At 45.1% G+C, this 27,640-nt stretch overlaps 1 protein-coding gene across 1 annotated transcript; it reads left to right on the top strand.

Moving 5' to 3' along the window:
- The first annotated feature begins 1,445 nt into the window (after positions 1-1,445).
- rnf31 (ring finger protein 31) lies at positions 1,446-27,640 on the top strand. The gene is made up of 23 exons (XM_070919529.1): positions 1,446-1,643; positions 2,873-3,019; positions 3,410-3,565; positions 3,751-3,807; positions 6,235-6,433; positions 7,900-8,080; positions 8,723-8,856; positions 10,769-10,941; positions 13,621-13,854; positions 13,948-14,133; positions 14,258-14,425; positions 14,544-14,729; positions 16,049-16,255; positions 16,353-16,526; positions 17,928-18,026; positions 18,810-18,899; positions 20,063-20,177; positions 22,986-23,098; positions 24,496-24,606; positions 24,961-25,009; positions 25,128-25,224; positions 25,964-26,129; positions 27,590-27,640. The coding sequence occupies exons 1-23, from the start codon at positions 1,446-1,448 to the stop codon at positions 27,638-27,640; spliced, it is 3,291 nt and encodes a 1,096-aa protein (XP_070775630.1).

Raw genomic sequence — 27,640 nt, 5'->3', positions numbered from 1 at the left:
TGACGGGTAAATGTAATATAACGTGCATGGAACGTAATAACGATAATAAATGACGTAACATAAAAGCGTGCGCTCAGAAACCTGCGGGTGACGTCAGCCACGCTGCGCCCATGTTTAGCTCCAGCCTGAGGAGAGAGAGAGAGAGAGAGAGAGAGCCCGGCGTGTCTGTTTGGGACTATACACGGGACGTTATTCGGTGCCATTTTGTGGTTACGGCAGGTTTTACTTGTTACTGGCAGACAGACACGGCCGTGACTCCGACCGCCTCACGGCACGTTCTCCGGCCGAGCGTAGCCGGGTGTGAATGACATCAGCGCGCCGGAGGGAGGACCGGGCAACACCGCTGTCTCCCTGCGGACCGGAGGTAAGCGACAACGGCGGCGCCGCACCGGCAGCCTCACTGCTGGTCACTGGTCTCGCCGCAGACGTCCAGCGGTCTTCCCGTTTCAACCACAAGCTTCGCCGTTGCCACGTAACCTTCCGCGCAGCGAAGTAACGTTACGCGACATCCGCATGTGGTGGTGGTGGTGGTGGTGGTGACAGCAGTGGCGACGGTCGCGAAACTAGTCCGGCGTCGCAAATGTTTAAATCGAACATTTAAGAATTGAAGAAAACAAAATCACGCAGGGACACATGTAGTCAGCTGGCTCTCACATGCTGCTGGGTTGAAGAACTTTGTGGAAGGTGTATCTGCTGCCATCAGATTGTGAGGAGCAAAGATGTTCACCTCTGGCATGTGGGCGGAGCAGAAGTGTATGTAGTATAGGTAGCTCAGAAGCTTGAGTAAATGTACCGTGTTACTGTACTGCTACGACCCGGGGTGGGGGTACATGTGGAGTGAAACTTCAAGTTGAACTGTTCAACACAGAAAACGACCAGGTAAACTACGATGAAATGCTTTCCAAATCCAAAGAAGAGCGTTAAAAAAAACAAAACTGAACTAAAAAAAGTCAACCACTGGTGGTGGGTGGGTGGCGCGGCTTTGTGGTAAACTGCCCATTGTCCATCTACCCTCACAACTTACAATATGATGCGTGGCGTTAACGTCAGCACGTCAAATGCGACAAGGCGTTCTGTTTTAGGCATCCAATACGAGGAGGGTGTGACGGTACATGAAATCCATGGTTCGCCGCGTGCCACGGCTTTTGGGGTCACGGTTTGTAATGTTTCCGGTACAGCAGGGAAAACAACAACAACAACAACAACAAAAACGCTATGTCAACAACTCGTTATTAACAGTGTTTTTACAATTCCAGGACAGATGACGTACGTTTCTCATAGAACGTTCTGGTTCAAAGCCACATCCACATGTAGACAGAGACAGGAACACCGACTGTTGAGGGAATTCTCTGATACCTAGATAACATAAATCTTTTCAAAAATGTGTGTCACTGTGTATCCATATGTTCTCACTGTGTGTGTGTGTGTGTGTGTTTGGGCGCAGAATGCCGTCTCTGTCGGAGCAGCTGCAGGAGGTGCGGAGTCGGGCCGAAGTTTGTCTGTACTCTGGCGGCAGGGTGGTGGAGGTGCGGGCCGGGGTAATGTCTATGGCTAATCTGCCTTTACCACCCTGCTCCAAATACCGCCACATCGCCGCCGAGACCATGGTCATAGAAAACAGCTTTGGCAGCAACAGGAAGGAGGTGAGAGAGAGGGAACAAGCGCACGCACAATATCCCCACCTGGAAAAACCTACATCCACGTCAAACCCAGACAGAGACCAGGGTTGGGTAAATCAGGATCGTTGGTTACATTTGGCTAACGCTGGCAAATTGACGTTGCATTGCTGTCACAGCCCTGCAGGGTCTGTGCCCACATGCAGCAAGCCAGTGGGTCCTGAGGCTCACGGGAAAATGATCAGGGGAATTGTTTGGGAGGAAATAGAGTGCTGCGGGGGAATGAGTCCCAAAACCCGGGAATGAGTTCGCATTTTGACACTTCCGGTTCCCTTGTGTGGAAATCAATGGGTTTTTGGTTAGATGCCTGAGATTTCAAGGTTTTGTTCTACGACATAAAATACACCAGTAGATACCCCCACTCGTGCATTTTGAAGCCTTTATGTGTCTTAGAAAAGGCGGTTGCTACCAAACACCCCAAAAGTGAAAATTATGAATGTTTGTATATTGTGGTGGTTTTGTAGCGCAATCGCTAGCTTTTTTTGTGTTCGTCAGGATTGGAGGAATGTAGATTTTCAAGGTCCCATATGATGCTCATTTCAAGCTCTATATTTTTATTCTGGGACTCCACTAGAGTAGCATGGCATGATTCACAGTTAAAAAAAAGTTCTGATGTATCTTCTTCTGGCCCTTCATGCAGCTCAGTTCCCCCCCTCAAACAAGCCCTTTGAGACAAACTGAACAACCTCCAAACACTTGAAGAGTAGTCCTGAGCAGAGCGCCCCGATAACTCAGACAGACTGAGCGGGTGGATGAGAGCGTCCCTGTACTTGGTGGGTGCTGCTGTGCCTGGAGCAGATGGCCTGCTGGGGGGGGGGGGGGGGGGGCGTGGCTGAGTGCAGTGACATCACAACCTTACGGAAGTCCCGACGGCTCGTTTAAAGGCACAGTTTCTGAATCCGGGCTGTGTTTCATTTCTCCGTGGACCGAGCGTTTTGATGCTTTCACAGTATTTATACAGCACCCAGACCTGCTGTATAATCAAACAAGACATGGACATCTCACTGTCTACAATATGGGACCTGCAGAGCAGCTGCAGGTTGGAGACCCCAGTGAATCAATGTGTAGGAAAATTTTGTAGAAACTAGACCAAAAAACCATACATATAAATATATACACTACTCTCTATGTTTTTGCAAGAGAGTTTTACTTACTGATTTAAAACTACTTAACTCTCTCTGCTTCTTCTTCTTCAGACCCTTGCCTCTCTCCAGCGCTTGTCTACAGCATTGAACATCCTGGAAAAGTATGGCTGTAACCTGACAAATCCCAACAGGCCAAAGTACTGGAGGACCGTCAAACACAACAACCCAGTGTTCAGGGCCACTGTTGATGGTATTCAGGTAACAAACAAAAAGAAATAGCATATTATAGAGTGAAGTAGAGTGTAGCAAGCACTCTATGAAAAAGTACTTCTCAAGGAGTCAAAAGAACTTAAAACAATAGGAAGTCACTTGGTTCCACCCAGTCCTGTGACTTTTGATTGCTGCTTATCCGGTCCTGTCCCGAACCTGCCCCAAAAACTGAAACCTTTTTCCAATCCTGTCCTGAACCAGTCCCATTCCTGTCCCGGTCTTGTCCCGAATGTGTTCCTCACCCTGTCCCTGCTAGAATGTTCTCCTAATCCTGTTCTTTTTACTCTCCATGTCAAGGAATGATTTCCCCGTGCTGATTGACAGAACTTTGGAGGGTCTAAAGTTGGAAGTTCACCCGTTTGTTCTTTCCGCTCCCAGGGAGGACGAGCAGTGCTCTGTCTCTATGGTTACTCCAATCAGCAGCCGGATGGGCTCAGCTTCCCTGACGATGTCACGGATCCTGATGTGGGCAGAGTTGCTGCAGTAACGCTAGAAGTGATGAGCCTGAGGATGGAACTAGAAATGCTTATTAAGGTGTGTGTAATTTCCATGTAAGCAATGTGTCTGTAGGATAATGTTTTAGAAGCTTTTATGGCGATTGTGTAGTCATAAGCTGCTTTATTCGGAGGCACTGCACTGGCATACATGTACAGGTTGTACATTTTGCTCGACTTGAATTAGGAAGCACGAATGATAACTTGTTCTTGGTTTGATCCCAGGAGGCTCATCCCCACCCTGAGTTCTATGAGAGAATCATTCCTGCACTGAGACACAAGGTAGAGTCCATCATACCACCATCGTATCTGTCATCCCTTCAGTTGCATGTTTAAGTTCAAGAATACGTTGGCAAACATGGGGGTACGTATGGGGTAAATCAATATCAAATCACATGGGGTGAAAACCTCTGCTGCACTGAAACTACTTAACGGAGGACACCTTTCTGAATTTTCACACTTCCCCAGTTCACACCAGGATGTATTGAGAGAACTGAATACTATTTTATTTCGAATGAAAACTGCTAAGAGGCCGCATGTGCCGCATGGGCTTCCCAGGGTTTCCACGCTTTTGGATAGAGCATGAGCATTAAAGTCCTTCTCTGACTGAGCTGGCTGACTTTCTACTGACACCCTGTGCACATGAACCACAGGAAAATGTTTCACTGCTGCAGCGCTTTTAGACCTATAGAGTGCTGCAGGAATGAGTTTAGCACTTTTACACCTCCGGTTCCCTCATCTCAAAGTCAGTGGGTTTTTGGTTAGATGCCTGAAATAAGGTCTGTGGTTAACACAAGCTTAAGAGATTTCAGCGTTTTGTTCTACGACATAAAATACATCAGTAGATACCCCCCACTCGTGAATTTGAAGCTTTTACGTGTCTTTAAAAAAGGTGGTTGCTAACAAGCTGCTAAATGAGACAACAGAGGTTGTCGCAGACATAAAACGTCTTCATGCCAAACACGGAAAGTAATCTACTCACTAGTCCGCCTTTACAGCCTCGTTGTGTTTATACTCTATATCTATCTATCGTCTCTTCAAAGTGAAGCTTAGTGGTGGTGACGTTGAAGTAATGCGACCGTGGCGTAGTTTGTTTATAACGTTAGCTTTTTACTTCTGGCGATTCCGTTTACTGTTAGTAAAAATGTCAGTGAAGATTATCTTGCTGAACAAAACGTGTGAGTATCATAAACTTTTGTTTTGCCACAGAGCTTATTTTCTTCTAATCCAAAATCCCATGGAATAATCCCATTGGCTTTTTGTCGAGGGAACCAGGGCGACGCTAACGTCTGGGTTGGCCTAGAAAAATACGTCATCCCTGCAGCAACTCTATTATGGTTTCAATTCTCATGACACAAAAAAAATGTTTGAGACCCTAAAGAAAATGCAATTGTTTTAACAGCCATTTCTTTTTGAATGATTTTTAATGAATGTGTATCGGAAAACGTTTTTTTAGAGCAATTCCGATTGTGACCATTACGCCAAATCTGCCTCATAGTCGACAGTTTTGCCAGATTGGGCTACTTTTTATTTGATTGGGCAAGTAAAAGTGGTTAGGGGGCACTTTATTATTATTTGGGCAACTTTTTGTGTCATTCGGGCAGTTTTCGCACTGATTCTGTGGCAGCTAGCTAGCTAACACATACGGGAAACTCTACTGTGAGGTCAATATATATAATAGGGCATAGTAGAGAATAGGTGAGGCAGAGAGGGGTGGATAAGGCAGGCGTTTTGAGCATGGGAAATAATAAATTCATTTAATGATGACATTTTATGTTCAATATCAAAATCAGAATCAGAAACTGTTTATTGCCAAGTAACATACATTACAAGGAATTTGCCGTGGTCTGAAGGTGCTATTGTTTTGACAACAAATAAGTAGAATATAAAAGGTAAAATAAGAATAAAAATGAAAAACGTTGCCCAAAGGACTTGATAGCACAGGCAGTTTTCTAGCTAGTACAGATTGTGCGGATGGATAGAACGTGATCAGTTTGTTTCCTGTAAGCACAGCAAATGAAAGCTACAAGTGAAAACATTGAATGAATTGCGCTGCCGTACCCGTAATTCAATCTAACCTCACCGTCAGAACATTCATGATAAGAAATAAACATGGCACACAACAAAGAGTTCCAGTTCTCCAAAATTTGGATGATATAAGAACACGAATGACATATTCACATATGCGGGTGTTCTACTTAAAAAAAAAAGGTTCAGAAATGTTTCAAGTCCGTCTTAAAATAATTGTAGGATTGTAGGATTTGTTTTTTGTTTTTTTTCCACTTGTGGATTTTGTCCCCCATCACTTACATTGAAAGCGCACTATGAAGGGACGTCTTAATGACAGGATGACGAACAGGAGGAACGATTACAGCAAGCAAAACCTCTTCAAAGCGTTCATATGGGCACCTGTCTGTTGCTCTGAGGCAGGCCTGAAAAAATGATGCGCCTATCCAGTTCTTTTTCCATTTTCTTTGCCTTTTTTTAGGCCAGCAAGCATTTTTTTTTTATTTGGTCAGGTTTAAGCATTGTACCAAAATTGCCAGGCCAGTCTTATAATCATATACCCTTTATCATCCTCCTTTTGTTATCCTGTTGCTGTGGGCTGGTGAGGAGAGCTTTCTCTGATGAAGCCATCTTGGTGTTATTACATTACTCTGCCGCGCCAGCTCTTCAAGTGAGCTTTTACCCGCTCTCCTCTCCTCTTAGGATGTGGGTCTCAACACCGACGCTGTGGTCTACCACTCCTCCGCCATTTCATGCCACTCCGACGGCCAGACCAAGTCCCTGGCCTTCCCCCTACACCGTCACTCCTCCAGGGAGAGCAGCCACGGCCACTCCCTGTCCTCCCACCACCAAGGTCTCAGGTCCATTCAGGTCTTTTCCACTTCCTCAAACAAACACCCAGGTGAGGAGAGAAAACCACTCTTTCACTGCACCGACAACTTAGTTCGCTCGGTGTTTATTTGTGCTTGTTTTATGTGTATTTATAGACAGGCTGCATGCTGTTGTAACTAAGACACACACGTCATTTACCCCTTGCTGATCAATAAAAGTGGTTTTGGTTCAACACATTGAAACACCAAGACTGTGTTAGAATAACTGGTTGATGGTGTATTGCTTGTATTAGTGGTAGGACTGTAAGAAAATAGGGTGTGTATAGTGTGTATAAGTGTGTATGTGACTTGTATGTGTGGAGGAATAGCCAGTGCTTATACTGGTGCTAATGGGAATCCTAATAAAGCCAGAAAGAAAACTCTGGTGGCATATGACGCGCGTCGAAACCCCTGTACTCATAGTTTTCACACCGGCCTCGATGAATCCTGATCCGGCTGCTGTTAACCTGACTACTTCTTCTGTCCACGGCGTGTCCAGTGTGTCCTACCAGTGTGTCAACTGATGCGTGATAAATGACGCAACGTATGGCCAGTGTGCGTTGCTCTTAACAGTTCTAAAACAAAGGTAGTAGTAACTAACATGCTTGGTAAGAACATATATTTCTCATCTCTAAGAATACAATGTTCACTATTCCTTAAGACACACACGTATATATATATATATATATATATATACAGTGCTTAACAAATTTATTAGACCACCTGTCATAAAAATGAGAAAACACAAATATTTTAGAAATCTGTCAAAAACTTGTTTCAAACTAAAAATTGCATTGTTATTTATTAGGCAAATAACAAACTGGAACAGCTAAATAGTCCTTATTCACATATATTAACAAATATTTCTTAATATTTTGTATAACCTCCTTTGGCCCTGATAACAGCTTGCATTCTTGCAACCACAAAACAAATGTTTCTGTTCAGGAATGCAAGTAAATAACTGTAATTTGGCATCTCAATCAAAAAATAATAATGTGCTTTACTACTTTTTTGTAAAACAGTAAATTTGCTGCTCGTTTTTAAAGCCATGAATAGTCAGGATAGTAATAGTCAAGACTCATTTTTATCTGATGGCTTTCTCTTAACTGATTGTATTTGTTTATAACGAATTGTTTGTATTTCTCGATTTGACTTGCTTTTGTTTTTATTGCAAAGCACTTGAAATGTGCTATATACAGTAAACAACGCTATAATCATATTTGGTCCAGGCTGACGTGATTGTTTAGCGATGGAAAAACTTGCAGGTTTGTTTGTTTGTTATGTTTTCACATTTTAGAAGCCGAGGTGTCTTAAAGTTGCGTTTCAATTCATAGGGGCAATGTTGCACCGCGTTGCGTCACGTGACGCTCGTCATTTGATGCCCGTGGCACACTGAGGATAGAATATGTAGTCAAGTTCCTGAGACTTTCTGTCACACATTATAGTGGAAAATAATGTGGCAGTGTTTGGTACAGTGTATTGCTATCTCTGTTTTCAGAGAACTGCGCTATCTGTGAAATATTCCGCATCTCTGCCCACTGCCTCACCTGCCTCCAGGGGCTCTGTTCAGAATGTGACAGGCTGTACCACTCCTACCCTGAGAGGGCTAACCACCGTCGAACAGCTGTCACCTCGTCATCATCATCATCATCGTCGTCCCAAAACAGGAACAGTCCCAGGTCAGGATCAACAGTTCTGGCAATATAAACTGAGAATACTCTGATCCCACTACAGCCAGTGCTGGTTCTGACTACTTGTCTGTCAATACCAAGTAACAGTTCACTCCAGGATTCTTTGAACAATTTAACCTTTAACTATTGACGTAAACAGCAGGTGTGTGTGTCAGCATCGCTATAGCTTAAGGAGTCACTTTCTTTGCTGCTCAGCTGCCCTCTTTCCCCACCTGTGGTTGTGCGCAGATCAGTTGTTATGGCTTCCCTGTGAATTAGGACCTTTTAATTATGTCATTAATTCGCAGAACAAATGAAAGATGAAATGCCGTTGCTGGTTTTCATTTTCATCTGAGTAATGACTGGCTAACTGAGCTGCCAAGACTGCGCTTCCTTTAAGTGATTGCGTTGCCCTAAACAAGCTCAAACCAATCAAATTCTGTAGGTTACAGACAGTCAGGGCTCTGGCTGAAGTTGAAGCTGATCACGGCAAAGTCTAGTGGCAGTTTAGACCTAGTGGTCAAGTCAAAATGTCAGAACTGAGCGCTAGTATGACTATGAGAAGTATGTGAAGAAAATCAATATGTATGGATGTATATTCTGTCTGTACAAATTGCTACTTAACTGTAAGTCCCTTTTCCCCTGTTTCAGTTCTTCCACCTGGCATTGCCTTCACTGCACTAAAGTCAACTCTGTCCAGGATGTGCTGTGTGAGGAGTGTGAGCGCCCTCGCTTGGAATCGATCAGCTCTAAAGCAGATGAATCCCAGCCTGCCACCATCACTGGTCTGTGTTGTCTCTTGGTACATCCCACAGCTCCAGTAATCCGACCTCCTTTATTCTACTACTTTCTAGTTTCCTCCATGACATAGAAACTGAGATAAAAGCAAATACATCTATACATTTGAATCTGAATATAAATTGGCATTTATTCTTGACTTACTATTCCTGCTGTCACATTGAAGAACGTTGTTAGGCTTGTTGACTTAAAACAACTCATTATGTATTCATTGAAGTATGCATTGTATTCGGTATATAATCAATCGACACCTTAACACGTTGGAGGGGTTTGTGTGTCCCTGTAACCCTGGGAGCCATGTTGTTCGGGGCAATAACTCTTAGTAGGGTCTCCCAAGGCAAATTGGTCCCAGAGGAGAGGCCAGACTAAGAGCGATTCACAGACCTTATATGAATTGGCCAAGAAGAAGCTGCAGCACCTCGCCTGAAACAGGTTTCCCTGGAGACCTGGGAAAGAAGCTCACCGGCGAGCATCTGGTGGCCAGGCCTTAACCCAATGTAGCTTGGACGGGCACAGCCCTGAAAGAGCGACATAGAGCCGTTGCCCTGTGGGCCCATCACCTGCAGGGATAGGCATTGGGGTTGAGTACATTATAAGCCAGGCGGCACGCAAAGACGGGGCCCAAGGCATGCTGACCTCTGGTATCACAGACTAGGTTCTAGGAATGTGGAACATCACCTTTCTGCCGGGGAAGAAACTGGAGCTGGTACAGGAGTTCTCCCCGGGGATTGAGTGGGTTGCTTCTATGCGACTGCGACTATTGCTGAGAGGAAGGCTCTGACTATTGTTTGTGCTTATGCACCAAATGGCAGTTCACAGTACCCAGCCTTCTTGGAGTCACTGAGTGGCATGCCAGAAGGGATACTGCCTGGGGACTCTATAGTTCTGCAAGGGGACATCGATGCTCACGTGGGCAATGATGGAGAAACCTGGAAGGGGGTGATTGGGAGGAACGGCCTGCCTTATCTGAACCTGAGTGGTACTTTGTTGTTCTATGCTTCTGTGCTAGTCATGGAATGGCCCTAACAAACACCATTTTCAAGCATAGGGTGGATTCTATTTGTACTTGTTACCAGAACACCATGTTCTGTCCATTGTGGAGGAGGCTGCTAGTAGTTGTGGTCAAAAGGTTGTCAGTGCCTGTTGTGGTGGCAACCTAAGAACCCGCTGGTGGACACCAGCTGTGAAGGAGGCTTGGTTGGCCCAGGGGTCTCTTGAAGCAGCACACAGGTACCGGGAGGCCAGAAGGGCTGTGGCTTTGGTGGTCGCCAAAGCAAAAACCAAAGCAATGGAAGCGCAGAGAAGCGTGTACGACTGCGACTCTGCCTCCTGATCTGGATCCTTGGTTGTCACGGTTTTGGTTCACTAATAGTCTGTCAGATTTCTAGATATAGAGCCGCTCAATCCAAAGTGGGATGAATGCCGTCTCTCCTCATCAGACCAGGTCTCCTCCAGAAAGTCTGCCAAATTATCTACGAAGTCCACATCGTTTGCTGGACACCACCTCAACAGCCAGCGGTTGAATGATGACATGGGGCTAAACATATCATCACTGTTCAAGTAAAGCCATCTGTCCATCAAGAAACTAACTAACTCTCCTTCACAACCGAAAAAGCACTTTCTGCGAGACAAACTGAACAACCTCCAAAAACTTGGAAGAGTAGTCCTGAGCGGTCGCGTGGTCGAATAACTCCGACAGACTGAGCGGGTGGATGAGCGTCCCTGTACTTGGTGGGATGACCTGCTGGGGGGCGTGGCTGACGTCACAACCTTACGGAAGTCCCGACGGCTCGTTTCAACATGGTGTCTGAATATGGGCTGTGTGCATTTCTCCGTGGACAGAGCGTGTTGGCACTTTATATTTGAACTGACATTTATGTGTTAATGTGTTCTTCTCAGAGTGGCAGTGTAAGAGCTGTACCATGGTGAATGCAGCCAGCAGTATTCTGTGTGAGGTGTGTGAAAGACCTCGTTTGGCTACACGACCTCCAGTGACCCCGTCACACCCACCGATCACCCCCCCCAGACCACCAGCACCAGTACTGGGCATGCCTGGTGACCCTGACAGCCAGGTCAGTTAACTGTTAGTGTGTGTGTGTGTGTGTGTGTGTGTGTGTGTGTGTGTGTCTCAACATAACCCTAACCCTACTTGATAGATTGGCACACACTTTTGGACACATATGGTTCCCTGATGGTAAATCCCAATGACATTTGTGGTTTAGACTGAATTGTCTCATCAACTATTAGATGGATTGTCATATAATTTGGTATAGACATTCATGTTACCGTTAGGATGAATTGTAATAACTATAGTTGTACTGCTCCCCCCTTGTGTGTGTGCAGGTACGCAATTTAGGAGTAAGCCGAACTCCATCCAAGCTCCTGGTGCTTTATTGGGCTGGACCCTCGTATACAGTATGAATAGGAGTCTATTTTCAAACTTAAAAGCCTCTCTTAACTCTATGAGATATAATGATAATAGTATGACAATAGTGAGGAGTAAATGACGATGACATATTAACATATTGTGGATGCGTCTTACAGGCTATCTTATGATTCAGGCACAGCAGACATGGCATGTGGTTAAGCTAACACTTACCATGTGCTAAGGTACAGAAATGAGACTTAAATTAAATTAAATACTTTCTGGATATTGTTCTATGGTCTGTGCTAAACCGATACTTACAGGCGATGCTTTCGAAGCCATAAACAAAAGGAAGAATTGCAGCGGATGGTTATTGAGACCATTAAGCAAAAATGTTGCTGCATACTAAAACTAAAATGGCAGACTTCCTGTTCTGGGTCAAAGTGCTTGTCGCGACTTCCTGTTTTGGGTCAAAGTGCATGTCAAACTGAAGAAAGCAGGAAGGGGCACTAATTCACAAAACCTGACGGCAGAACAAAAGTGATCCTCTGACTTTGCCCCTGGTGGCGTCATCGGGTCACAATTTCAGTCTGACCAATACTTTGGTTTATCCCATCAGCCTCAGCAGTACCACATGTTTAATGCTGATTAGCAATTGTTAGCATGCTAACATGCCCAACTAAGATGGTGGCCATGGTAAACATTATACCTCCTAAACATCAGCACGTTAACAATGTCATTTTGAGCATGTTAGCATGCTGATGTTAGCATTTAGTACAGCCTCACCCAGCAGCTAGCATGGCTGTAGACCTTTAGTTTTGCTATCAAATCATTTGTGTCTTCAGCCAACACAACTAACTAAACTCAGGGTTAACTAACTGTCTCAGAACATTTTCTTTATATTGCCTATAATAGGTATCGTATCATGTAATCCTTTTCAAGAAACTTGCCAGGAAATTGTATGTGGGACTGCAAAATATGAGAGATGGGAATGCAAATGGCCACTGAAACCGAATGTGGGAGATGCAACTGCATCTTTGATTTAATGTCTGGGAGAGGATGTGTACATTTTGCCATTACTAACTAACTAGACACAGAGGTTAGAGAGAGAAAGAGAGGCAGCACAGAATATTTGGCAATAAATTAAAAGATGCTCATGAACTTAAATGGAGCTGAAAGAAGAGGCATAGCACAAGCTAACAGACCAGAAATGTGACAATGGTTTTATTTTCCCTCTGTCTTTTCTATGTTTGTCCTGCTCTGCTCGTTTGCCTTTCGTCTTGGATTTGTCTCATTTTCAGTGATTGGGTCCTACATGAACATACATTTTCCAGCCAACGTTAGAGCAGTGGTTATTTTACATGAGAGATTCCTTTCTGCTGACACAGTTAGCTGTCTGTGTGTTATGCCCGTCACTGCGAAGAAGCTGGGGAATCCTCCCCGGGACCTGTGACAGAACCCCTCTACGCTGTCTTCACATGCATGTCATGTTATTGGCTGCAATATTTCAGTCTCCAAGAGAGGAAGAAAAAAAAAAGCCATGAACTTTTAGAAGGTTTCGTTTGTTAATTTCAAACAACTACGTTTTGTTTTTTTTAGATGAACTATCACTTAAAGGTTATAGATTATGCCACAACATTAATAGCCCTAGAATACTTAGGAAATATGGGCTGCCAGCCATATTTGAACCCTGATGGCTTTGCTGCCTGGTGTCTTTCTTGTCGAGTATCGTAGCTCTATGAAGGAAAGCTAAAGAATCTAATAGTGTTCTAATTCACACCTCTGGCAGTTAATGGACAAAGGATACCAGCCAGCTGATAAACCTAATAGACAAAGGTCGATAATAACCCCAGAAAAAGAGTTTAATTTAAACGGAAATAAAGGACAGTACCTTTGGAAGACACCCACTTGATTTGTGTAATTGAGTCATATGAACTTCAGATTAACCTTGGAATACATTTTCTTCACAGAATGAGGACCCCCATCACTTCAATTGTAAGTGCATTCGGGGGGAATCTCTTGACGACCAATATGAACAAGAGAGAAAGATTACAGCGAGACTTGCAAAACTAGTTTCAAGGTTCATATGAACACCTGACTATTGTTTAAAGACAGACTTGTGGTGACCCTATCCCTTAAGATTTTAGCATTTCCCAGAACTTTTACCGTGTGGACTCGTGTTCAGGTGAGTTCAAAAAAATCAAACGTGAGTTCTGATTATTCGGTCAGTCACACGCCTCATTGTATAATTTAGGTGACTTTGGATGCGACTGAGCTCGGGGTTATGCAGTTAACACAGAAACATTTGCAGATGGTGTTTTGACTTTTAACTCTCTCTCTCTCTCTCTCTCTCTCTCTCTCTCTCTCTCTCTGTCTCTCTGCCCAGTGGGTTTGCCAGTTCTGCACCTATCTGAACTACTCTCCTGCCACAGTGTGCGAGATGTGTGACCTGGCTCGTCCGGAGCCCGCACCCCTGCCTGTGAAGCTCCGCCCACCCTCTCCAGTCCGACGGGTGCCCGCCCTGCCAATCAAGCCCAAAGAGCCCCCCCGTGAAGACCTGGACCCCTGGAGGCAGAGGCTGATGAAGGAGGAGGGACTGAAACTGATTCAACTGATTAGAGCAAGTCACCTTACTGACCCGCTCATTGTCCTTGGATCTGGACTACATTTAGTGCCTGTGTTCTAGTGTGTCTGTCCTTTATGTCTGTATCAGGATGGGGAGAAGAAAGGAGTGAGTCCAGAGGAGGTGTACACAAGTATGAGGGTAGCTGGCGACAGCAGCATCCTGCCCTGCAAGTGGTTAAAGACAGAGCTTCCTCTGCTGTTGGACCAGATCAGGATGTTGGTGGCAGCATCCTCCCTGCAGTGTGTTTCTGACAAGGCCACAACCGAGCACACAGTCAGTAGGCTTCTCTCAGTACAACTTAAAGTCTGCTTAATCCTGACAAATCACACCTTCACGTTCTTCCGACTGTTGCTGTCAATGGTGTTTTGTCAGTGACTGACTTTCCCCTGACACACAGAGCACGGCGCATGAAGCTCCTGCCGAGGACGCCTGGAAGGAGGTGGACCCTGCAGAAGCAGAGAGCACGGTCCAGTTGTCCATAGCGGAGGCCAAGCAGGCCTGGCTGACAGCAGGGGGTGACACCGAGAGGGCCGCCAGGCAAGCTCTGAGAGACAGGCTCGCCAAGGTTGACAAATATGTTCCCATAAAATGTAGAGATGCACAACAATATTCCATCTCCGTCTTCCTTTTGTCCTTTTAGATGGTATGATTTGGCTCTTCACCCCCCCCCCCCTCCCTCTCAGGTAAAGGAGCTGTGTGTGCTGGGCTTCAGTGATGCGGCCCGCTGCCATGAGGTTTTGAGGCAGAGTGGTGGTGAGGTGAGAGGGGCCCTTGCCCTGCTGCAGCGACCCCTCCTGGAACCCTTCCACAAGCGCATTTGGAGTGATAAGCAGGAGCCTCCTGTAGACATCCATCACCCCGACAAACAGGTGAGACCAGGCACGTCAGGCCTGGGTCCAGTAGCTCATCCCGCTGCGTCGTGTCATGGTAATGCAAAAGTATTTCTCCATATTAAGACAGTCAGAGGAGGGTTTTGGTCCTAAATCATCGAGACTCCCAGACCAAATGAATGAGTGAATCCAGATGAGTTGTCAAAAAACCACAAAGAGGTCTGAGAAAACGGAAACAAGAAAATGATTATATCATTTCAGGGTTGATAAAAAAAGAACCCGGCGCAAGCAGGCTGCCATAGGCCATAGTTGTTACGTGAGCTTTGAGATTGCACAGAGGAGTTTATGCTTAACGGGCGATCCATTGCGGTATTCTCCGAAAAAAAATGAGTGGAAGATTGTCACAAACCAACATGGCTGCACCCTGCACTAGAGCTTTGTTGCTGCTGAGGAGGAATGTATCTGTTGTTATCTATTAAATGTGGCGGCAGTCTCTCTCCACGACTTCAGAATCACGTGGCTGTCCCCTGTGGTCTCTCGTGGAGGGGGGTCGTAGAGGTGCTTGAAATGACGAACCGCCTCGGCCAGTCTAGTTTCACAGGCGTCCATGTTGAAATGTCGTGTCGCCTAGTTCCAAAAATTCAGAGGTGCACGACCACGCGCCGCGACAGCTTGCGGGGCCTTCGGCTTGGCACGATGACATCATTTTGGGCGCACGGACCCTTGCGCCAGAGACACTACGACGACCATAAATCCAGCGTCTAAGCTTCCATGGCAACACATCATTCTTGCAGGAATCTAGAGTGTAAGTCTATATTTTACTGTTACAGCTGCACTAAGTGATATTTTCGTATTAACAGTGGATCAAGAGACAGTGTGTTTTGTGAAGGCTGTCGCAGGTAGCGACGCAACCACAGAGAACCCGTCACCTACCGTGCAGTTCCCGTCAGCTCTACAGAGCCTCATAGTTTTGGTTTTCTAGGCCCTCAAACGCCGCTCTCATCAGCATTGTTTTCTGCTGTCATCTCGGTGTGAAAGTATACAGGAAGTCATCCGCTGCTGAGAGGGAAAAAGAAAGTTAGCCATGCTTAAACCACCTAACGTCTCCTGTAAACAGAAATGTGACTTCAGCCATGCTTCTTGTGTGATCATTCAGCTGCCCACCTCAACGCTAATGTTGCTCTGTGTCTGCTGCATGGGCGAAAAGTGTTTTGCTAACTCGTTCGCCATAACAGCAAGTGAATGCAGCTTTAGAGAGGGCACTCGTAGAGCGTAGGAGTAGGCTAGGACAGTTGTTCCCAACCTGGTGGGGGGGTACCTGTTGTATCCTTCAACATGGTTCCTTTCCTCTTTTCCAGCACATATGTCGGAGATTACTGGCGGTGTACGATCTTCCCAGCTGGGGTCGCTGTGAGCTGGCCCTGTCGCTGCTTCTGGAGCACAGCGCCCCCTACTCGCTGGAGGACGTGGTGCAGGCTGTACGAGAGTCCCACGACAGGGAGTTCATCAAGAGAGTGCTGGCCAAAGAGTGTCCCATCTGCCTCTCCGTCTTCCCCCACAGCAAGGTACCGAGACCGTGAATGTTTCTGCGAGTCTTGTAGCGTTGGCACACATCTTCAGACATCTCCCACCCTTCTCGCCCCCCTCTCTCCTCTTTTTTAGATGCAGTCTCTGACGTCGTGCCAGTGTTCAGTGTGTTGTGGGTGCTTCCAGCAGCACTTCACCATCGCTGTCAGGGACAAACACATCAGAGACATGGTGTGTCCGGTCTGCTGGGAGCCTGACATCAACGACCCGGAACACCTCAACAGCTACTTCTCCACCCTGGACATCCAGGTAGGGAAGCAGATGAGCCAAGGAAGGATGGTGTATACAACTGGATGGTGCTCTGTCAGCACTGTCAAGGTTCGCTATTGGTCAGCATTCACCAAGTATGCCTAAAGTGAACTCGACAGGAAAAGTTCAGACTTATTTTATGGATTTACCACAAATCCACAGCTTGCAGTGATTCCGTTGGAATGAATTGGGGTTTAGTCCGCCGAAATTGTTGCTATTGTAACTGCTGGAGTGGCCGAGCCATTAAGGTGAAATATATTTTGACCATTTTGAATTTAATAACACCAATAACTGCTATTTTATGCCAATATAGAAGGACCATACCAGTTGTTTTTGCTAGAGAGCCGTTTGGTTTCCATTAATCTTTTGGTGCATACTTAAAGGCCCCATATGGTGCTCATTTCAGCTCTATATTTATATTCTGGGACTCCACAAGAGCAGCTTTGCATGATTCACAGTTGAAAAAAGTCCTTATGTATCTTCTCCTGGCCCTTCATGCAGCCCCTCAGTCCCCCCCTCTGTCTGAAACAAGCCGTTTGAGACAAACTGAACAACCTACAAACACTTGAAGAGTAGTTCCTGAGCAGAGCGCACCGATAACTCAGACAGACTGAGCAGGTGGATGAGCGCGTCCCTGTACTTGGTGGGTGGTGCTGTTCCTGGATCAGATGACCTGCATGGGGGCGTGGCCGAGTGCGGTGACTGTATAGTTGTGACATCACAACCTTACGGTTGCCGTTTTTCGCGCATATCAAGCACAACTGGATAGAAACAAAGTGAGCCGTAAACTGCTAAGATAAAACGCCTGTCAAGATAAAGCGTTACCGATCAAATTTGACATATTGTGGCATTTTTCCTGTTATCCTCATGGCATGAGTTTTCGTCCGTACAAAAGCGAAACATTTCCTGAGAAGTTTGGTGCAGTCGATGTTGCTGCCGGCCCGTTCATCTCTTGTGTCCCCGGGTCAGATCTGCTGGGATGGGAGGGCTCTTTTGTGAAAGTAATGTGGAGACATGGAGGGGGTATTCCAGCGATTTAGAGTCGGAGAACTCACAAGATTAAAGAAGGAGCGGAAGAGTTCAAAATGCCAAGATATCCTGATCATCGGTCCATAGTACGACTCAAACTCCTAAAAACACGAGCCTCCTACACTTCCCATAATGCATCTTGATAGCAGCTTTTCTCAGATCCTTCCTGCAGGCTTTCCGTTTATAAATTTGTGGTCTTCAAATCCACGCTGAGATAACCCCGATGACATCACCAGAGTTCTTTTCTCAGACTCGACTAAGCTTCTCCAGAGACACAGAGGACGTCACACAAGCGTTTGCATGGACGAGTCCCAACCTTGACGAGTAAACTGACTGATCTCCGTGTTTGTGTCATTGTGTCATGTGCTCCAGCTGCGAGAGTGCCTGGAGCCAGAAGTCTACGAGCTGTTCCATAAGAAGCTGACGGAGCAGGCCCTGATCAAGGACCCCAAGTTCCTCTGGTGCTGTCATGTGAGTACACAACGTCGCTCTTGGCTTCGTCGACAAGAAATGATGGCTTTATGAGCAAATTTCATATAGTACAAATTTCAGAATCAGAAATACTTTATTTGTTTGCGCAGTAGTTATTTATTTGCCCGGTGCTCCGGGCGGGGAAGTGAGATCCGATCACAGGTGGTCCCTGTGGAGACGCATGTTGATGATTCAGTGACGCTGTACATGTTTGTCAGGTGTCATCTCACCTGTGTTCAATCAATTTAGTCAAGCTGATATTTCTACTAGAGTAATTTGCTTTGGAATAATAATGAAAGAATAGCTGCTCGTCCAACACTTCCCCTTTCAACCAGCACAACTCAACCATGTCCTCTCAAAGCCAGATATTCATATTAGATAATGATGCTCCTTTCTACTGTTTCCTCTCCTCCCCTCCCCTCTCCACCTGTTTCCTCCTCTCTGTTCCTGTTTCCTTTCCTTCCCTCTCTTCCTGTTTCCTCTCCTCCCGTTTCCTCTCCTCTCCTCCTGTTTCCTCCCCTCCCATCTCTTCTCGTTTCCTTTCCTCCCCTCTCTCTCCTCCCCTCTCTTCCTGTTTCCTTTTCTCTCCTTTGTCCCTCTCCTCCCCTCTCCACTCCTCTCTCTCCTCCCCTCTCTTCCTGTTTCCTCCCCTCTCCTCCGGTTTCCTCTCCTCTCCTCCTGTTTCCTCCCCTCTCTTCCTGTTTCCTCCCCTCTCCTCCCGTTTCCTCTCCTCTCCTCCTGTTTCCGCCCCTCCCCTCTCCTTCACCCCTCCCCTCTCCTCAGTGCTCGTATGGGTTCATCTATGATGGGGACCAGCTGAAGGTCACCTGTTTTCAGTGCCGCAACAGTTTCTGTGCTCAGTGTAAAAAGCCTGTAAGTATCATGTGCCTCTCTCTGTTGTCTTGACCTCCCTCTCTTCCTGTGTTTGGTTTCTCACAAATCATATTGTTTTTGCCCTTTTTGTAACCTTAACCTTTCACTAAAGTAATATCCTTAACGAATGTTTAAAAAAAAAAAAAAGGAATATAAATGATGCCAGGGACACAGTGGTCTATTAAACATGACAGGGTTTCAGTTAATTTTGTCCCATACATATGATTATAACCCTCCCTTCACGAAGGTTCGAATGCTCAGCTTCAGCTCAAGCAGTTTTCGAGGGGTGCTATTTTTAATTACCACTTACGTAATAATTTTAAGTTGATTCCTCTTAAAAATTTGACTGTTTAGTTTATCCACATTATTCAAAATAAATGCTGAAGTGTTGATTACCATAATTATGAAAACAAGTTTTTAAGTTGATTAAAAAAAATAAGCTGCTCCATTTAGAATTTCTTCAGCTTGTTTTTGTTCGCGCAGTAGCTTTTAAGGAAATTAATTTTTCTAACAAAACTGTTGAAAAAAAATCTTTGTAATGTTAGCAACAGACTCCCAAAGCCTGTACATTTATTCAATGAAAGCCATGCGTTTGTGTACATTCAGCACCGCTGCCAACGTGGGCAGCGTCCACATTACACTGTAAAAAAACAGAAGAAAGAAGTTGTTTCAACATAAAAACATGACCGATCCCTCATAAAATCTAAAGGTAACGGAATAGTTAAATGAGCTGGGAAAAAATTGCATTTAGTTCCCTTCAGTTCCCTTTTAGCCCCTTTTTAAAGGGGACCTATTATGCTCATTTCCAGCTCCATATTTTAATTTTGTGACTCAACTAGAGCAGCTTTGCATGATTCACAGTTCAAAAAAAGTCCTGATTTATCTTCTAGACCCAGCGGTTGAAAAAACTGAAACGGAGCGTTCATAGCAGTCTGCAGCCTGAGCTTTTGGCTCACAGGGATTACTTTTACATACCTTTACCTCATTATTTGGCAACTTTGGCAATGTTTAGTATGAATATCCGACATTGTAATATTATATATATGACAGAAAATAAGGAAAAGCATAATTGGTCCTCTTTAAAGCATTGATCTCATCGGGGAAAGGAGAGGCGGTTACCAGGGGAATGTACAGTAATGCATGTTTGGGTACTGTGTCTGTAGTGGGAGTCGCAGCATGCAGGTCTGTCCTGTGAACAGTACCAGTCATGGAAGAGGGAGAATGATCCAGAGTATCAGAGGCAGGGCCTGGCTGGATACCTCCGAGACAACGGCATCAGTAAGTGCACACACACACACACACACACATTTGTATAGTATTGTTTTTTAGCAGCAGTTTTTGAAGGTCATATGTGGTTATGGGTGCGCTAATAATAGATTTGGGATCTATGTGAAACGAAGCAGCATGTAACCAGCTGGGTAGTAGACAACAGTGTGCCCTCCAGCCCACACACTGCGCCTTGCAGGGGGTTTTACTTCAATCGTGAAGATTATAAAGACGAGGACGCTGAATCCCACTTGAGTCCCACCCAAAGATTTTATTGTCACACCGGGAAGCAGATCAGTATGTAAAAATATAGTCTTTTCAAATACTCTGAAGCACACGATACACTTTTATACTGACCTCCTCCTCCTCCCATCCATATTAAGGCATATTCTGTAGGTTTAGATATGCCTCCTTTCTCATTCCAAGGAGGCCTCTCTGTACTCCCCCTTATGTATGTATGTAGGGGTGTGCGAGGTAATAGTGTACATTTGTCGTGCATATGCACACACACAGTATATCCGTCACGCCCACAATCCAATTAATTAGTATTTCTGATTCTGATTCTGATTCTGATTAAGCATAATCGCAACTGAAAAGGCGTCACACCTCCCCACACTGAACTTCATTAAACTCTGTAGTTTTCGACTCTTAACATACTTTGAAGTGAAGTTCGGTGGGCTATGCCAATATCCAGGTGTCGAAAAACCGCCACACTGAGCGTCAGAGTTAGGTTTGAAAAAATGGTTGAAGGACAATCAGGTCTGTAGTCATTGAACTAAGAGACAGTGAACGTGGCCAGCATTGGTACGGAGCTTTTGGTCAATTCTTGTATTAACGAACTGTCTGTTTTTAATGATGGTGTGGCCACTAGTGGCCTCCGCCCGGGGACTACCAGTGAAAATGAACTTTTGGCCATACCTGGTACAATACATGTATCGTGCATTGTCCGTGCTAAGTTAACGAGTCGTTATCGGAATGTGATGGGATCTGCCCGACCACATCTGGAGATAGTCTGGCTCACGTTGTGTTCGGATCTTAGGTAGGTGTAAACGCAATCCGCACAACGTGCTGGCACCCGTACCTCCGTCACCTCTGACATCTGCCCACAAAAGCAGGACTGTTTAGAAAAGAGCACTCCTCGCATAGCTAGCTAACTTGATGAAAATTTAAAGAAAAGTAGTAGACATAGAAAATTCACATCCCTGGAGCCATCAGGAAACGAAATGCTATTATGCTAACCTATTATGCTCATTTCCAGCTCTGTATTTTTATTTTGGGATTCCACTAGAGCAGCTTTGCACCATTCACAGTTCAAAAAAGTCCTGATTTATCTTATCCTTATTCTGAAACAAGCCTGTCTCTTTAAGGCCCCCCCTCCTTAAAAGCCCTATTTTTTCTGATTGGCCGGGTCAAGTTCCAGAAGTCTTTGGAAGAATTTCCAAAGGCAAACTGTAAACCTAACGTTACTAAGCAACGTTGACATAAACATAAACATCTGGTCTGTCCCTGGAGCAGAGATACCATATAAGGACATCCGTGCCTATCTGACATCAGATAGACCCGCCAGTTGAAGAAACTGAAACAGAGCGTTCAGAGCAGTCTGAAGCCTGAGCTTTTGGCTCACAGGGATTACTTTTACATACCTTTACCTCATTATTTGGCAACTTTGGCCACATTTAGTATGACTATCTAACATTGTAACATTATATATATGACAGAAAATAAGGAAAAGCATGATAGGTCCTCTTTAATAGCTTTATGGGGTGACAGCGCTATACAAGCAAAACTCGACAGGCGGTACAGTAATAGCACAGGTAGTCCAGCTCATACAGGATGGCACATCCATACGTGCCATCACAAGAAGGGTTGCTGTGTCTCCCAGCACAGTCTCAAGAGCATGGAGGAGGTACCAGGAAACGGGCCGTTACACGAGGAGAGCTGGACAGGGCCGTAGAAGGGCATCAACCCAGCAGCAGGACCGGTATCTGCTCCTTTGTGTGAGGAGGAACAGGAGGAGCACCGCCAGAGCCCTACAAAATGACCTCCAGCGGGCTACTGGTGTGCATATTTCTCACCAAACTGTCAGAAACAGACTCCATGAGGGTGGCATGAGGGCCCGACGTCCTCTACTGGGACCTGTGCTCACAGCCCAGCACCGTGCAGCTCGACTGCCATTCACCAGAGACCTGAATCAAATTGAGAACCTCTGGGGACATTATGTATCGGTGCATCCGACGCCACCAAGTAGCGCCACAGACTGTCCAGGAGCCCTGATCCAGCTCTGGGAGGAGATCCCCCAGGACTCCATCCGCCGTCTCATCAGGAGCATGCCCAGACGTTGTCGGGAGTGCATGCGGGCATGTGGGAGCCATACACACTACTGAGTCACAATATGAGTTGCCGTGATGAAATTCACGCAAGTTGGATCAGCCTGTGATTTCAATTTCTTACTTTGATTTTGGGTGTGGTTTTGAATCCAGCCCTCAGTCGGTTGTTGGTGATTTTGGTTTCCATTGACCGTCCATTGACGTCATTTAGTTTTCAATGAATTACACAATGCACAGTAAAGATTTTGAACTTGAACATGTGATTTGTTCATCGGGATCCGACGTGTGATTTAAGTGTTCCCTTAAGTTTTTTTGAGAGAGCAGAATCCAAATATCTATCTATACTAGATTCGAATAATTTACCTTCACTGCTTCCCTTATCTCTCTCTCTCTCTCTCTCTCTCTCTCTCTCTCTCTCTCTCTCTCTCTCGTCTTCCTCCTTCTCGCCCCTTCCCATTCTGCCTGTCACTCCTCCTCTCCCCCCTCCTTCCAGCCTGTCCCAACTGTCGCTTTCAGTATGCGCTGTCTAAAGGGGGCTGCATGCACTTCTGCTGCTCACAGTGTCGTTACCAGTTCTGCAGCGGCTGCAACAACCCTTTCCACACTGTAAGTCCGACACTTACTGTAGGCCTGTATCACATGTTCGTTTGTAATTTCTAATTATTTCAACAATATGGACTCTGGTAAACACTGGGAATTCAAATTGTGGTGTATTTTTGGGATTTATTATATTTATTTTCTGTGAAATTAGATTAGATTAGAGTCATATGTCTGATTCATGAAACATGAAAAGTCTGTGTAAATTAGGTTTGTTCTTAAATTGTGTGTTTCAGGCAATCAAGCATTAGCAAAAGCAAATGCCCAAGTCTACTCTATAATGGGGCGGTAATCTTTGCTTCAGTGATTTGACCAACAACATTCTGCCTGCAGGGATTACCATGAAATCTCAAGTCAGTGTTCATAATCATAGACTGTATATAAAGATGGACGGCATGACGGCTCCCTGAAAGTGAAGCCAAAGCGCCTCGATCGCCCCCCCCTGGCGGCTGGCTTCAGTTTAGGTCATAAGCCCCGCGGCCCCTCCATGCTCCAATTTAGCGGATGGGACCACCAAACAAAAGTACACGTCAAATACATATTTTTCCCAAAGATGGTTTCTGTCAATACAATACAATACAATAGATCAATACATACATAATGTATAATATATTTAAAGCTACAGTAGGCAATATTATTTAGTTTTCATTTCAGTTGAAATAACTCATTTTTGCATAGTCACGAACAATATTTAATTGAAGGTCTCCTTCAACCAATCAGGATCATCAGGGGTTCTGTGTTTTGATTTGCTTTTGTTTAATTCGTTTTTGATTTTTCCAGCTGTTCTGATTGGTGGAACCTTCTGTAGAACGCCCTTGTTTATACAGAGTTGATGTGATTGGTAGTTACGTGCTAGCTAACCCCTGATTGGTTGTTTGATTCGGACCTGGCCCAGTTTTTTCAAAGACTAAATACAAAGGGGGCGGGTGCTCACAGACACACTTTTTTTTCTTTTCTTTTTTTAAAGGAGTCCTTCAAATCGAGTCATTCAATTGGAATTCATTATTTCAACCAAAACTATAATTCAATAATATTACCTGCTGTAGCTTTAAAATGGAAAATGGAGTTCTGTTGTATTTTAATAATAATGAATTAGAAAATGTCTTTGGAGTTTGACTTTACTTTAACAACAACAGTCTCAGAATGAATGAAAATACTTCTTGGTGACAGTGGTAACTGAAGTTCAGGGCCCAAAGACAAGTCACATGATCAAGCTACAAACTGCAGTTAAATGATTAGGTCCGTTGTGATATCTTTCTCATCAAACAATGTTTACATTGTAAAAAAAAAAGTGTAAAAACATTAGTCTCTAATAAACTAAAGTAAACTAAACTGCAGTATTAAATGCACCTTAAGGTTGCTATAGGGGTGATTAACATATAACACTCCGCCTCCTCTCCTATCAGACCTGTGCAGTGGACGAGTGCAGTGTGTCTGGATTACATGCCCATCATCCCAGAGACTGCCTCTTCTATCTGAGAGACTGGGAACCTTCCAGACTCCAGGCTTTACTGCAGGTAACACACACACACACACACACACACACACACATATCATCTGCATGTGAAATCATGCCTCCAGCCCAACTTTCTACTGAATAAGATAGCTGGAAACTGCTCCGATGAGATCCCCTTTTAAGATGCATTTGTTTTGCAGTGTAACGCAGCTTATATTATAATAAATCTCTTCCAGTGGGCGGATGGCTACGGTGGCCCTGAGGTGCAAAACACAACAAGGGGATAAAACGCATTTTAGAAAAAGTTAGGAAACAAAACATTATAGAAAATGCAACAATATTCAAAAGAAAACAAAAACAAACGTAAAACAGACTAATGTGAGTAACCAGCGTTCTTCTTCTTTGTGACTCACAGAATAACGGAGTGGCCTTCAACACGGAACCCCCTCCTGGAACACAGACTGGTAAGCCAGGACTCCGTGCGCGCGTTTATAGTTCTGCAGACTTTGTATTTCACTGCACTAAAAAGCACCCCACCCCACCCCCCGGCTGCTCTTTATCTATTTATCTCTCTTCTTTCAGGTTTGTGTGGAGTGATAGAGCAGAAGGACGAGGGAGGGCAGCAGCCCGATTCAGCCTGTGGAGCTCAGACCCAGCCTGGACATGCTGGACTCTGCGAGTATGATGGCTTTACTTCACTTTGCTATTATTTGCTCTTGTCCCCAACCAAGGCAACATGTTATAGCGTATGTGCTGCAGTATGTGTCTTGGGCTTTTTGACCTTTGTGCAACCCCTTTCGGGTGCTGGTCCTGCTTCCTTCAGTATCGCTCTTGTGGTTCCACCTGCCTTTTGCTTTACAATGCCAGCTTTCCAGGGACGTTTATGTAATAAATATGGAAATTAATCATCATTAATTAATTACTCATTAATGCCTCACAGAAAACCAATAAAGCATTCAAACAGCACCACTGTGATGCTGGCTCACATCAAAGGGACGATTGCAATACAAGAGTGTCACGGAGTGGAGGATGTAAACCTTGTTTAATGTAAATAATACAGAAAACCAGGACCAGGACCAAGACGTTTGTCTCACAGCAATCTGCTGCTAGCAAAATTAGCGTTGTAGCCAAGGCGGCACCATTTAGCACAGCGCCCCCGGGGGTTTCAGAGTGGAATGCGCGGCACAAGACCATTGTTTTTCCTCTGTAATGGGCTTACACCTAAACAGCAGAGTGTTGTTACTAAAATACGATGAATAATACATAATACAATATGCTAAATATACTCTGTAAAATTAGAAAGTAAACTGAGGTAAATATTAATAATAATAATAATAATATTAGTCAGTATTTGAGATTTGAGTATTTCCCCACACTGCTGTGCGATCATGCTAACACGGTGGTGTGATGGTGTCCAGGAAGCATTACCGGGAGTACCTGGTCAGCCTGATCAACAGCCACTCCATCGACCCCGCCCCCCTCTACAGCTCCAACGAGCTGCTGCTGGCCTGCAGGAGGTACAAGGTTGACGACGGCCGCAGGGACGGAGAGGATGGCTTCACCTACTACAGCAGACTCCTCGAGGTGAGTCCCCAGAGGATGAATCCCAAAAAAGCTTTGGCGATCCCCTGACTTTCCCTTGAGTGCCGCCATGAGGTTCAAATGTGTGGTTTTGAGTGAAATGTCGACTGATTGTCTTGAAATGTAGTTCAGACATTCGTGTTACCCTCAGAATGAATTGTAATCCCTTTGGTCCCCTGATGATTTTAAAGCTATCTGTTCACATTCATATGGTGAGATTTACTAGAGGACCTTGTTCTATAATAGGGGTTTTCAAAGTCTGTCAGCCCCCCATCAGACAAAACCCGTGTATCTACAGAAAACTATCACTGGATTACTTTGATACCGATGAAAAGTAAGCAATCTCACATAGCTCACTTTATTGTCCGGGTGAGATAGGGTGGTGTGAAGGATGCGCGCTATGGCGCCCTCCGTTGATCGGTTGGGACGGTAGGCAAACTGTTGTGGGTCCAGTGTGCTTGGTAGGGAGGAGCAGATCAGCCGTTCAAAGCATTTTATCACTACAGAGATGAGTGCCTCTGGGTGGTTAGGGTCATTCAGTCATTCAAATCCACCACAGACTCAGTGAATCCATTGATGTCATCTTTGACGTGGACGGTGGGGTCCTGGAACATGCTCCAGACAGTGCAGACTGTAGGGCGGCCTCTGATTTTGATCGACCTGACCTCTCGCGTCACTGGGGGTATGCGTCGTAGTTTGTTTGCATACTTTGACCTCTGCAAGATGGCCGCATGGTCGCTCTTACAGAACGTGGGCAGCGGCTCCGCTCTATAGCTATTTTTGATGGGGTGTAGCAGTGATCCATAGTGTTTATTCCCCTTGCGGCACAGTCAATAGATAACCTTCTTAAGGTTGGCCAGATTGAAGTCTCTGGCAACAATGAGCACAGCATCAGGATTTTATCGTTCTGTGAGTAGTTCAAGTCCTTGTAAAGATCTGAAAGAGCAGCTTCTGTATTCGCCTGCGGTGGGATGTAGACCGCTGTGATAATGACAGGCAGGTCGACTGAACGATGTAAATTCCCTTGGTAGACAGTGTTGTTCTGCTTTTGATCGTCAACGACTCCAGATCAGGTGAACAGAAACGGAGTAGAAGTATATGTAGCAGAGGTCTCCTGCAACCATCAAGGATGGTGATGCAAGCCTCAGGATTCTGTGAAACCAGTTTGATCCAGTTATTAGTAATCCATTATAAGGTCTGGAAATATCTGGTCATAGATGGATCACAAAGTGCAAAGAAAAATGGCCTTATCGTTGATGAATTGCCCATGATGATAGCTTGTTTTCGTAACATCTTGTTTCCTACGTGGTGATATATTGTTCTGACTAGACAACACCACCCTTGGTACTTTAGACATGCGTTCTGTAAATTCCTGTGTGAACAGTTCTGTGATTTTATTTGATCTGTAATTAAATGTGTTACATGTGTCATTATTATAACATCCCTCTGTGGTCTCTCCACAGAAACTGATGGATGAAGTACCGCTTGGCGACAAGGTGCCCCGCAAGAAATGA

This window comes from Enoplosus armatus, chromosome 14 (genome assembly GCF_043641665.1).
Source record: "Enoplosus armatus isolate fEnoArm2 chromosome 14, fEnoArm2.hap1, whole genome shotgun sequence".
NCBI classification, from domain to species: Eukaryota; Metazoa; Chordata; class Actinopteri; order Centrarchiformes; family Enoplosidae; genus Enoplosus; species Enoplosus armatus.
Note: the sequence above shows the minus strand (reverse complement) of the source record. Positions and strands in the feature narration are given on the sequence as shown.